At 37.4% G+C, this 13,027-nt stretch overlaps 1 protein-coding gene across 1 annotated transcript; it reads right to left on the bottom strand.

Annotated features, from left to right (window-relative positions):
• Positions 1-1,055: 1,055 nt before the first annotated feature.
• LOC129872917 (uncharacterized) lies at positions 1,056-12,517 on the bottom strand. Its single transcript, XM_055947874.1, has 7 exons — positions 12,428-12,517; positions 12,144-12,223; positions 11,047-11,104; positions 8,960-9,028; positions 8,620-8,707; positions 7,340-7,618; positions 1,056-1,240 (listed from the first exon to the last, which is right to left on the bottom strand). Exons 1-7 carry the CDS (start codon positions 12,515-12,517, stop codon positions 1,056-1,058), a joined length of 849 nt encoding a protein of 282 aa, XP_055803849.1.
• Positions 12,518-13,027: the final 510 nt, after the last annotated feature.

Here is a 13,027-nt window from a genome sequence, read left to right as displayed (position 1 = left end):
CCCCTCAAGTCTAGAGATTCAACAGATATGGAGTGGAGAAATGATGACTCACTATCCTTATCCGCTTCAGGATCTGTGTCGCCCGATGCCAAGTCGACGCCCGAGCATACATCCATACCAGTTTATATAGGAGGACAATTGAAGCAGTGGTGAGTTCTAGGACTACTTGACTTATACAGAATGGGGAAAGAGAGGAATGATCGCCATAACTTATGGAGTCCCATTACTGAGGAGCCGCATGTGATCACAACTAGGTTAGAGGCAGTCCTAAAGATCCGTGCTTTGTTTGATCTCCACAGACTAGAGTGGATGGCAGAGCATCCTAGGAGCTACAACAATAACATGGGCCGCGAGTTCTATGTTTCATATGCGGCAATGATAAAACAGATGGCTCCTTCCAGGGAAAAAGAGCTAGAGTGGCCGATATTTTTAACTACGCTTGTTCTGGAGGTCCCGCTTAGTTTATCAGAGAAGACTGTCTAAAGGGTCCTCTATGGCCCAAACTTTCTACCGTCAGCCTCGATGACTGAGTTTGATCAAAAAACAAAGGTGGCATGAGATAAAAATACTATAAGGGACCTGGTGCAACATGAAGACCTACTTAGATGGGTAGTGGGTTCATAGCTGATAAAGGCATAGCAGTGGATTGGTATCATACCCAACTCCAATCAAGAAGGCATTCCTGAATTTCACCCTAAAATTTTGGTGGGTCATTATCCGACATCCCCTCTACCCGATAAATAAAGACAACCATTTGACTCCGCGCATCGAGATATGATTTTAGCTAGTTTGATGGTTGGGTATGAGGTTGATTATGTGAAAATCATCATTTCTAAGATACATGAGTGGGCTATTCGATGGAACACTATAATACCTTTCCTATGTCTTGTGTTTGCACTGTACCAGGACTTCATAGTTCCATTGATTGCAGGGGTTTAACTGTTGATTAGAGTAAATAGGACTATAGACTTGGGGCTCATTAAAGACGATACAAACCTGGTCGGACAGTAGCATGCTCCCTATACGAAATTACAGCTACCTGAGTTTAAGACTATTCAGCCAACTATGCAAACTAATTCAGCAGCTGCTCTGAACCTCGAGACACCACCCATGGAGCTATCAGAGGCAGCCTCGACCGCCTTATAAGTCCCATCTACGAGTATATCACGTCCACAATAAACAGGCTTAATTACCATCTCGGCCGAAGCCTTATACGCCTTAATGCAGCGGCAGGCAAAAACTAAGGCCCAATTGGGTCAGTTGATTCAACAGCTCAACCATGGTCCGAAAAGCAATTACTAAATCAGAGAAGCACGTGGTAGCAAATTTTAAAGCTACATTGACTGATCTAGAGTAAAAGATTGATGCGTGTAATAATGCTTTTGAGCTGAGGGTGAATATGAGGTTGCAGTCCTCATTTAGTTGTGACATTGCTTTCATTCGGATAGAGCTTGAAGAACTACATATTGGGGTCATATCTTTGGCTACTCTAGCCCCTATACCATTTACTTTGCTAGTCATTCAGCCACCATACTTGTTTCATTTGTTTGTGAATGATGAGTCTGAGGTGGTCTGAGACAAATGGCCCTGTACTGAGGATCACACTTCAAACAGGTTTGAGGCAAGAAAAAGAAAAAAAAAAGAGCGCAATGATATTGAGAAAGCCACTCAAGCATCTCGAGTGACCGAGGAGATATGTCAAGAGGAGGAGAGATAGCGTATTATTGGAATTTTGATCTCCCATGTTAACACTCATGATGAAGAACAGACTATTGTGGGCTAATAATCTACAAAGAAAGGAGGGGGAAGGACAGATCACCACATGCTGTTGCATCGAGATTCACACCTATAGACTTGGATGCCACCATATAAACTTCGGTGCTTATGCGCCACAGGTTCGTTTTCTTATCCCCCATATTTTTTAAATTTTGTTATATTGCATTGAGGATAATGTAAGTCTTTTCAAGTAGGGGTGGTGTGGTTATGAATGAATGCACGAGTATTTAGGTAAAGTTTGAATACCCTAGACACTCGATTAAATCCTTAAAGTTTTCTTTTCTGTGTTTTTTTCCCATAGGATCTTTTTAATTTATATTGAATTGGCATGTTTAGGATGTAAATGTAAAATAAGAGTAGGGATATATGGCATGATGGCTAGAAGGTTTAAACAAAATCAAATAGACCCCTCCAAAATTTACTTAAAATGTTGTGACTACTTCTTTGATATATTGACTATGTAGGATCATTGTATGACATGATATAAACTGGTATGAGAACACATGACTTAGACTGAAATATGAACTAAAGATTGATGATTGCCAATGAAACTTGATGCCAAGTGTGTGAGAGGTATTTGTGTGTTCGAACTATTTGTGTCAATTAAAAACTTGCCCCGTTGGTCATACTATAATAATTGAAGTGTTGATTAGGAAAGGATCATAGGCCACTATTTGAATCAGTCCACCTAGCCTTAAAAGAACCAACTAAACATTGTTTTACCATTTGAACCAAAGATATAAGCTTTTAAAAGAACTTTTTAATCAAATAAATGTATTTTTCAAAATGTCCCTAATCTTAATTATAATCTCTTGTTTTGGCCCTGGTCCCTCCTAGGATAATGTGCACCTCAACTCAGGTTAAAAGCCTAAGTTGAGGGTGGCTACTATGAGATAAAAGCAAGACGAGAAGGGGTATGAGAAAAGAAAAGCAAAGAAAGAAAAGGTTTGAAAAGAGATGTGTGAATAGAAAGATAAAGGTATTTTGACTAAGATGAATAAATGGTTTACTAAGATTTAGCATTGAAAAGTACAAAGCATAAGAAAAATATTGTGAAACGAACAACCAAAAGCCACACCTAAAGCAAAAGCAAAAAGCGAAGAAAAAGAGTGAAATGAATTGTGGGTTGTGAGATGTGGACTCAAGGGTAATGTACTGTTTGAGAAGGGACGAAAGTCACTAAAATCTAAATGTACCACACTTGTCCCTGACCCCACGTTACAAGCCAACAAAATTCCTATAGTGATTCTAATTCAATGGTTAAAAAGTCTAAGTATTGAAAATAAGGGTAAGCCTTTGATATTGTGTATGAAAGTCTGAATTTCTTTTTTGAGTGTGAGTGTTTCCCACATCCCTGAGTTTAAAGAAATATTTGCAAATATGAGTGAAAAAAAGGGGACTTCTTTTCTGTGAAGGCACAAGTGGCATTGTCTAAATAGTCATGAAAATGATAAATGTTGTTTTTGGCATGTGAATTTATCTATTGGTGTTGAAATGTTTAACATTGATCCACATAAGTTAGTTTGATTTGAAATAATGGTTGCAACGGTATCGTGAATAGAAATTGGACAGTGTCGGGAGTTAATAGCCTATGATTATTGTACATTCTTAATCTTGATTTGTATTGTGTCGTTGTAGTATAGTCGTTTCACTTGAGGCAAGCAACCATTTTTAGTTTAGGGTGTTGATGTGGATTATGGTCCTTTTAATGCTTTAGACTTAAGAATGTGCATGTCTGTTAAGTATTTTAAGCATATTTGATGTTAGTTGTGCTTATTTTGAAGGAAACTAAGTCGGAGAGTTTGTTGAGGAATCACACCACTTAAGGAAGAAATTTTTGGTGTTTACTATCTCACCCTACGACTCATCTTTACTTATACGGATCATAGGTATCAATTGTCAAAAATAGGATGCCACATCATCTCTAGATCCATATAAATTTTTTTGTTTCGGAACTATGGGGAGTCATCCGAATGAACGGGATGATCCTATATTATGTTGGCTATGTAGTTATAGGGATTGAGTTATTTATACTCTTTCCCAAGTTGGTACTCACTACTAATCCTAAAATATTGTTATGCTCATATACGTCAAGTGAGTGAAATACTAAAAATACATCTCATCTAGTCTCATTGGACCTTTACATCATCTTCTCTTAAATATATGTAACATATCATCTCAATCATGCATTAGAAAATATATGTCAACTTGTCAAAATATAATATTCAAGTATATTGAAACTCATGCTTGAAAATAAACATCAAAAGAGTCCTTCAACTCAACATCATGCTCAACTCATCATTTATGTAATATGGAAAATCATCACTCTTTTAACATCAACAATGCATACATTAATTTGATGCAAATATCAACTAGGGTTCATGTGAATGCAAACATGAACAAACATCTAAAGGATTCGACTCATGAAAATCATCAACCTATATTTATATATATACAATAACTCAATAAAATTTATATAGGTAACTCAATAATTAACTTTAATCAAATTGGAAACTCAAACTCATAACTCAATTTTACTTTATGAATATGTAGTGAATGAGGGAAAACGTAGTCCAACATTCTGATAGTCTTACATATCTGAAAGGGAGATAATTTATGCAAAAATCGAAGACTTGGCATAAAACTCTTGAACCCGCTCTTCTTCTTTTCTCCAATCCTTTCTCTCAAAATTTCTAAGTGTTAATGAGAGAAAAACCTCGTTAGGTACTGATAAGAGATTAAATTTAGTCCCAAAATGGATTGGGTTAAGTTTGGAAAATATGGGAAAAAGATCGGAATACCCCTCATTAAAACGAACTGGGCTATATATGGCCCCTTCCTACGGACTGTAGGAACTCCAATAGATTGTAGGGTCTAACTCATAGGAACTAGGGTCCAATTTTGGACTAAATGGAAATTTTATAAGGGGCCTACAATAAGCTCATACGGTTCATAGAGAGTGGCTCGTAGAAAGTCAGGCACTTTTGCTGGGTTTCTTAAAATGGACCTATGAACCCATTCTTACGAGTCATAGGACCACCAACGGTTCGTCCTGCTAACACATAGGAAAGGTTATGAAAGGATCTCTAAAGGTGGAGTTTATAGACCATTTCTTATGGTTTGTAGACCCTTCTACTAATTGTGAAAGGTCTCGTAGGAAGTGTCTTGTCATGACCCAAGCTAGTCCCTAGGTTCTACACGATGATTGGAATCCCAGAGGAACTCAACCAAACCTCTTAGCATATCATTCAAGAACATTCATAAGGTATTTAAATAAAGAAATCTAAATCATGAAAGCGAAATTAAAGTCTCAAAATACGGATTAGAAGACAACATAGACTCTAAATATCCAACATGCCTCTACTACTAGATTAGAGGATAAGATAAGCTCCTATCTCACCCATAACAATATAGAGTAATAAAGTAATCCAATGACATAAATGAAAATAAATTATCTTGTCCTCGAAGCATGAGGACTCACCATAAGTGCTAATTTAGGCTCAACTCTACTTACAAATAAGAGGTGCGTGATGATCGTCCATCCCTAAATTATAATACAGTGTAGGCAAAAACAATGCATTATTACATGGAATGCACTAAGTATGTGAGAAGTATGCATGAACAATAAACATAGGACATAATCAATATGTATCATGAGATGCAAGACCAATATCTTAAAATATGAAAAACCCATGAAAATATTAAAACATCATAATCATTAGTCAATGCATCAAAACACTATCATCATGAGAAATCATAACTTTTATTTAACTGGTGTGAGATAGGACCTTAACCAACACTTAAGATCATGTGAGCTATTAAATAAAATCCGATTATCCCCACACCGAGAAGAGAAAGACTACCTTACCAGGGTATACTCTGTCATGGTACTTTCTTTAACTAGGCTATATATGGATCCACTAGCTTTGCCATATTGGCATTTTTAAACCTACGTGGGCAATATAGTCAAGGGCTAAAGGTTGCTACTAGAATTCCCTTGGGTAGCTACAATGGCCATTGGATCGAACCCTATCTTAAAGTCCTCTTGGTGCTAAGTCATTATCCCAACGGAACTTTCATGAAAATATAATCATTAATAATATTAGGAAAGATAATAATAAATATAAATCCATATTTATAAAGATAGCATAAGAATAGCTCATCTATCATCGTCATAGTAAAATCATAAGAATAGCTCATTAACTTGCTTGATTCATAAAGAATCCATGAGTTGGTGAGAATTGTCCTTTCACCTCTTTAACATAATTGTGTAAGAATTTCCTTTCACACCATAAATTATTTTCTTATAGATTCATTGAAAAATAATTCATATCTTCTTGCTTAAAAGCACCTTAAACATCATTCATAAAGCTTCTATTGAAATAACATGAAAATCATGATCATAACTCATAAATCATGCTTGAAACTAGAATATAGAATAGGTCGTTGAAATTCATCTTGAAATCATACAATTTCATGTGAATTATGCATAATTAGGCTAATAGAATTAAAATATATCATAATTAAGAAGTCCTAAAGCAAATCATAAAATTGGGGCTTTTAGAAAGATAAATTATAAGATATTTTGAGAAGAAATCTTTGGGTGAAAGGGCCTAAGGATGAATTCCCACATACCTTGAACTTTAGATACCCTTAGTTGCGTATAATGGAAACTTGAACTCGAAGAAATCCTTGGAATTCACTTGAGAGAGAAGGATACTTGGAGAGCAAACTTTTAGAGAGAAGATTTTGATTTAGGGATTTAGGGAGTTAGGGTGAGAATGAGAGGGTTGGAAGGGCTTAGGGTTGTTAATAGGTTAGAATAAACTTTCCAAAACCATCCACATTCATTAATGAAAATATAAGGAATGACCAAACTTCCCCTAACTTAAAACATAAACTACACCTGCACAATGGACCCACCATGATCCGTGTACATCACTACGGCCTGTGGTGGTGGTCGTGGTCTTTTACTTGAACTTTGAAAAGTTGGGTTTCTGAGGGGTGACCTTCACGAAAGCCACCACAGCATGTGGTGCCCACCGCGGCTTGTGATATCTTCTCGTGGTAGGCAACCTGAATCAGGGACTTGGGGATTGGGATTCACGGACAATACCACGGCACGTAGTTTACACCATAGGTCGTGAATCCATCCATGGTCCTTTCTCCCAATTTCCCTTGCCATCAGTTTCATTTATGGGTGCTCTCCATGTCTCATGGAGAGCTTCATGGAGAGCCACTTGATGTTAAAAGTTGGGATTTTCTTGGAAATATCTTTTGAACCTCGATGTTTCGACTTTTCAATTTTGGGGGTCTTACAATATCTCCTTCTTGGGAAAATTCATGTGGGAATGGAACTCAAGCTAGCATGAATGAAATAGAAAAGGAAATAACAGCCCAACATGAATGCAAAACATCTCGAAAATGCATAAAACATGAAATCTTCAATCTCAAGCTAAATCATAACTTTAAAATTCATTTCATGAACATGAATTCATATGAAAATATGAGAATGACTAAAACACATAGTTTGGGCTGAATGGATCATGAAGGAACTAAATACCCCAACTAGGCAGGGAAGGAAAGAGATGAGGATATTGCGATATTATATTGGCTTCAGCTTCCCATGTAACACCCTCAAACTCTTGATTCCTCCACAAAACATTAATTGAAGCTACTTCTTTGTTCCTCAACTTCCTAACTTTTTGGTCTAGAATCTCAACTGGAACTTCCTCATAAGAGAGACTCTCATTCACCTCAACGTTGACCAAGGGTACAATAGGGCTAGGATCACCTATGAAAATCCTCAACAAGGACACATGAAACACTAGATACACAGATACTAGATGCACAGATACCAAATGCACAGATGAAACACCAGATGCACAGATACCAAATCCAAAGGCAAATCCAACTCATAAGCCATCTTGCCAATCTACCTTAAATTCTAATATGAGCCAAAATAGATAGGACTTAGCTTCCCTTTCTTACCAAAATGCCTCGCACCCTTCATGGGTGAAATTTTCAAGTAACCCCAATCATTAGCCTCAAACTCAAGGTCTCTCCTCCTCATATCCGAATATGACTTTTATCGACTTTGGTTTGTCTTCAATCTTTCTCTAATCAACCTCACCTTATCCATAGCATCATGCACCAACTCGGGTCTTAGAAAGGAAACTTCACCAACCTTGAACCAACTGGTATAAAACCTACACCTCTTACCATATAAGGCCTCAAATGGAGCCATCTGAATGCTGGAATGATAATTGTTATTATAGGCAAGGTCTATCAATGGAAAATAATCAACCCAATTACCTTTAAAACCATAACACAGGCTCTCAGCAAGTCCTATAGAGTTTAACTAGTACACTCAGCATGTTCATCCGTCTAAGGTGAAAAGTTGTGCTAAGTTTCATGTCACGACCCAAACCTGTAGGTTGCGACTGGGGTCCGACCTGGAACCCTCGTATACATATTTATCATTTGTGGTCAAGTTGAATGATAGACACGTAATGTATATAAATCAAGTGTAGTCAAACCAGACTATAAACAACATGACATATATATAAGAATTCTCATGGGTTATAGCATTTTATATATCTGTAGCCTTTTTTATTTGCACCATAAACTGAAAGGGCATGCAAGCGGACAAGGCTGCCATAATATAATAATACATACCATACATCATGTAGACCCAGCTGAAATAAATTGATATACATAACCCACATACACATATTTATAGAACTTTAAAAATATTAATGACAACATATGGCGGGACAGGGACCCCGCCATACTCCTGAATAGATAAAACAGTTTTATACATCAATGGTCAATATCAAAAACTAGGCTCTGATACAATGGGGCCTCTTCTATCTGAGCTGACAGACTCCAAAAACCTGTATCTGTGCCTATGGGCATGAAACGCAGCCCCCTGAAGAAAGGGAATCATTACGACATATGTACCAAGTATGAAAAACATAACATAGCATAATTGGGAGAGAGAAGTAGGGGATAAATATATCATAAAAGAAACCTTTGTACTATGTAAATCATAAAAACATGCATGCTCAAATTATATTATATAGTCGACCCTACCAGGAATCCGATAAATACATTTATAAAACCATCATAGACCCAGTGCCATCACCACCTTATTACAGCACATCATCATATATATACATACGTGCCCTGTCCTTCTAGTGAGGGACTGAGTAGATAATGCAGTGAATTGTGCACGAGAATCTGCCCTGGCCTAAGACTCAATGATAGAGGATTTATAGTATGCACAAGTAGAGTAGTGAGTAACCGTATGTAATTTAAAACATTATTAGGGACCCGACAAAATAAGAAAGTTGTTGCCATGTAACCAGGAGGTCACGGGTTCAAGCCTTAGAAACAGCCTCTGGCAGAAATGCAAGGTAAGGCTGCATACAATAGACCTTTGTGGTCAGGCCCTTCCCCAGACCCCGCGCATAGCGGGAGCTTTAGTGCACCGGGCTGCCCTTTTTTAGGCTTTTGCCTGAGGACCCGAGTAGTGGTGTATTTATCTTGAGTGTCATCTAAATGCCATTATAGGCTATACCAATCGTAACCTCAGAGACCCTAAACATGTACCAATGTAAGGCCAAGTCGTTTATGGAATCAGAAACACTTGTTATCATATAGTCTTTAGTATTTAAGACTTAAAGCCTGTACATTTGGTACTTCCTTAACATATAGAAGTTCCTAGGGAAATAGTTCAACTATTATGGAGTTCAGTATTCAGAAGTAAATAAGAGATGCTTAAGAATGGAATCACCCTAGAGCTCATATCATATTTAACTTACAACTAAGACATGCCAAAAAGAAAGAGAATAGGCTCTATATAGTCTGTACTTCCCTTTGTGTGGTCATCATGTACATATTTTGTATCTGACCCATCCTGGGCTCAGTGAAAAATTATGGCATCATAACCTTATTTTCATACCAAGTACATATCAAGAGAAAGGAGAGATAGCTTTCCACACACTACTGTTTAACACATAGAAGCCTCAACAAGCAATACTCAATTCTTGCAGGAATTCCAATACTAAGCAGTGGAAAGGGATTATGAGGCGTACTTGGAGTTTTGGAAATGGAATATCCCCTCATTTCACATATAATTTACTTAAGTCTAAGACATGCCAAAAGGGAAAAAGAGATAGCTTTACATACTTATTCCAAAAACATGCCAACAGAAAGCTTCACATACCTCATACGAGTTACTCTTTGTCACGTTCGTCTCGTTGTCCTTTGAACCTATTCAACATGGAAGAAATAAGAATATAAACCACTCTTGACTTTTTAGAACCTTAAGTTGCACCTTAGTATTCATGGACCCTATTTCCTGGTTCGTGTCCTCGACTAGTTCTTTAATTAGTTAAGGCGTTAACAAAAATTGGGCAGCACCTCCCCTATAATATGCCCTATACGAATTTCCAATGACATCCCTAATCACTACAGACAACCAATAACAACACCCTACAGCATATATACACATAAAAAATGGCAATATTACACAACACAAGCTCCAAACCACTTGCTGAAAATTACGATACCAAAATAGGATTTCTAGTCTTTATTTCGCAAAACCTTTAATTATACAAAATGAGGGGTCGTGTAGCTATAAAAAGAAGATACCACACCCCTTTTATAATACATTTAGTCCCTGAAACACACCCCCACACACCTACAACAGCACACCACAAGTACAATACTCTACTTTGATGATAATTCAACTATAACGACTCCAATTTAGATTGTCTTCAACTTCAAGCATTTATATGCAAATTTTATATTTAAATCCATATGTAGGAAGTGTAATACACTTAATAACCACACCATAAATTCCAAATTGAAAGGAGAAACCTTACCTTACCCAAAATTGGCCAAAACTCACCAAAACTGCACCTTGGAAACTTCTTGATTTGTTGAAATAGGGCGGACTGTTTGTGTCACTTCTACACTACCTCAAATTGGAATTTTATGTTATAAAACATCATTATATAACCATGGGACACCTTAAATAATTAATTCATGGAATAAAACTCGGAGGCTTACCTTGGCAGCCCCAAACCCGTAGCCCTCCTTCTTTGGCTTTTTAGGTTTTCCTTCAACTTTCTTCTATCTTTTCCAAGTGTAGGGCTGAAGATATGGTTCGTATGCATCATAATATATATATATATATACACCTCCAAATTATTGAAGAACACCGTAAATAATTAATTCATGAAGGAAAATTAGAGAACTTACCTTGAACTTTTCAAGCCGTGGCTGCCTCTTTCTCTCACGTTTTCTCTCTTGTTTTTGGCTGAATTTTGGATGAAATGAAGTATTTAGTCACCATATACATATATATAAACCTTTTGGTAGAGTGACACATGGCATACTCTAAGGGTGACATATGTCACGCCCTTAGGCAGCCATATTATTTCATGCAACCAATCACATACTGACATGTGTCCTTGGTGGGGCCCACCCCCAAATAGGTGGTTCACCTACTTGAACCCAAGCAGGTGGGTCATCTTCTTGCTTGAGGTGATGCCATGTGTCGCCTTCCTAGGCTGCCACATGTCCTTCTCTTCTCTTCCTCGCAGGTTTGTAATTTCATCTTATTTTAAGAGCCTATGTAATCTATGCTACGTAAGCTTGGTATATCCTTAAGTAGCTCAAGTGTATAATACTTCTAAATTAGTAGCTTACGAAAGTAAATCGATTTCTATGACTCATTTTCTAGCCTCCAACTCTTTATGTATTCTCACGACTCTATTTCCAATCTTCCCTCTCATGGGGTATCACATTCTTGTTTTCTTAGAGTTGTTTGATGTGTGTGGACAGTAAGGGTCTCATGTAAAATTTCAAAAAGACTAGGAACATATTTCAAAGTTCAAAAGTGCGGGGTGTAACATCCTTCCCCCTTTAGAACATTCGTCCTCGAATGTTAACTCGGCTTCTAGGGTTTTACGAGGATTTTGGGGGTTCTATATAATTGCCATCTCCCAATTCAGTTAGGAGGTTAGATTACCTTTGGTATATGGTAAACAAGTGCAGATATTCTCTTTCTACCTCCTTTTTGACTTTTTGGATCATCCTCTTTCTGGTTTTTGTTTTGCCATAATATCTTGATAGAAGTCACGTCCTAATCCATGATCTCCTAATCTGTCGATCTAGGATGGAAATACATTGCTCTTTGTAGAATAACTCCTTTATTATGTTGACTTTATCCATAGAGACCATTTTGGAAGGGTTTACTTATACAGTTATGGGATATTGACGGGTGGAAGACTAGGTGTATTATTTTTAAAACAGATAGTAGGGCCACTTCATAGGTAACTTTGCCTATTCCATACACGGTCTGGTAAAGACCAATGTATCTCGGGATTGGCTTCCCCTTTTTGTCAAACCTTATTACTCCTTTCATGGGTGGCACCTGTAAAGGCACTCAATCGCTCACTTAAATTTCCAAAGATCGATGTTGATTTTCTGCATATAGCTTATGTCGACTTTGGGAAGCTAATCAATAGCTTGCTTAATCATGTTTGGGCCAACTGGCTTAATCTTTCCAACCTAAATCCAACCAATAGGAGACTTACATGTTCTGCCCCACTAGTCTTATACGGGGTCATTGAGATACTGGAGTGGTAGCTATTATGGTAGGAAACTCGATAAGTGATGGATAATCATCCCAGCTACCTTTAAAGTTAACAACCCCAGCTCGCGACATATCTTTTAGCGTTTAATAGTGCGCTCAATTTGTCCAGCAGCTCGAAGAAAAGCTTTGGTAGTAAGACCTACCTGTGTTCCCGATCTCTTCTTAGACTGATCTCCAGACGTTAATCATAATTGAAGTCCCTCTATCTAAGATATTAGCTGGGGAAACCTTATGGAGTATTACTATCTCTCTGTCCTATAACTTCACCTAGTTTCAGCTGCATAGGTGGTCTTAATTGAAAGAAAATGGGTTGATTCATTATCCTACTCATAATAAGCCATATAGTACCCTACTCTCATAGAGTATAAAATAGGTACGCAATGACATTGATAATTTGGGACTCCTTAGTCTCGTGTAGTCCTTCTCGACTCCTCTCAAAACTTTAACTGTCACTCTACCTTTTGGGTTTCCTCTTCCCTTCTGTTTTCTAATCCTTAGGGTTGGCTACTGAATAATGCTAAAATCCTTTCATATAATGGCTCTCGTAGTCGTTTTGTGCCCTGTCTATCATTACTTGGTATA

Source organism: Solanum dulcamara, chromosome 2 (assembly GCF_947179165.1).
Source record: "Solanum dulcamara chromosome 2, daSolDulc1.2, whole genome shotgun sequence".
NCBI classification, from domain to species: domain Eukaryota; kingdom Viridiplantae; phylum Streptophyta; class Magnoliopsida; order Solanales; family Solanaceae; genus Solanum; species Solanum dulcamara.
Note: the sequence above shows the minus strand (reverse complement) of the source record. Positions and strands in the feature narration are given on the sequence as shown.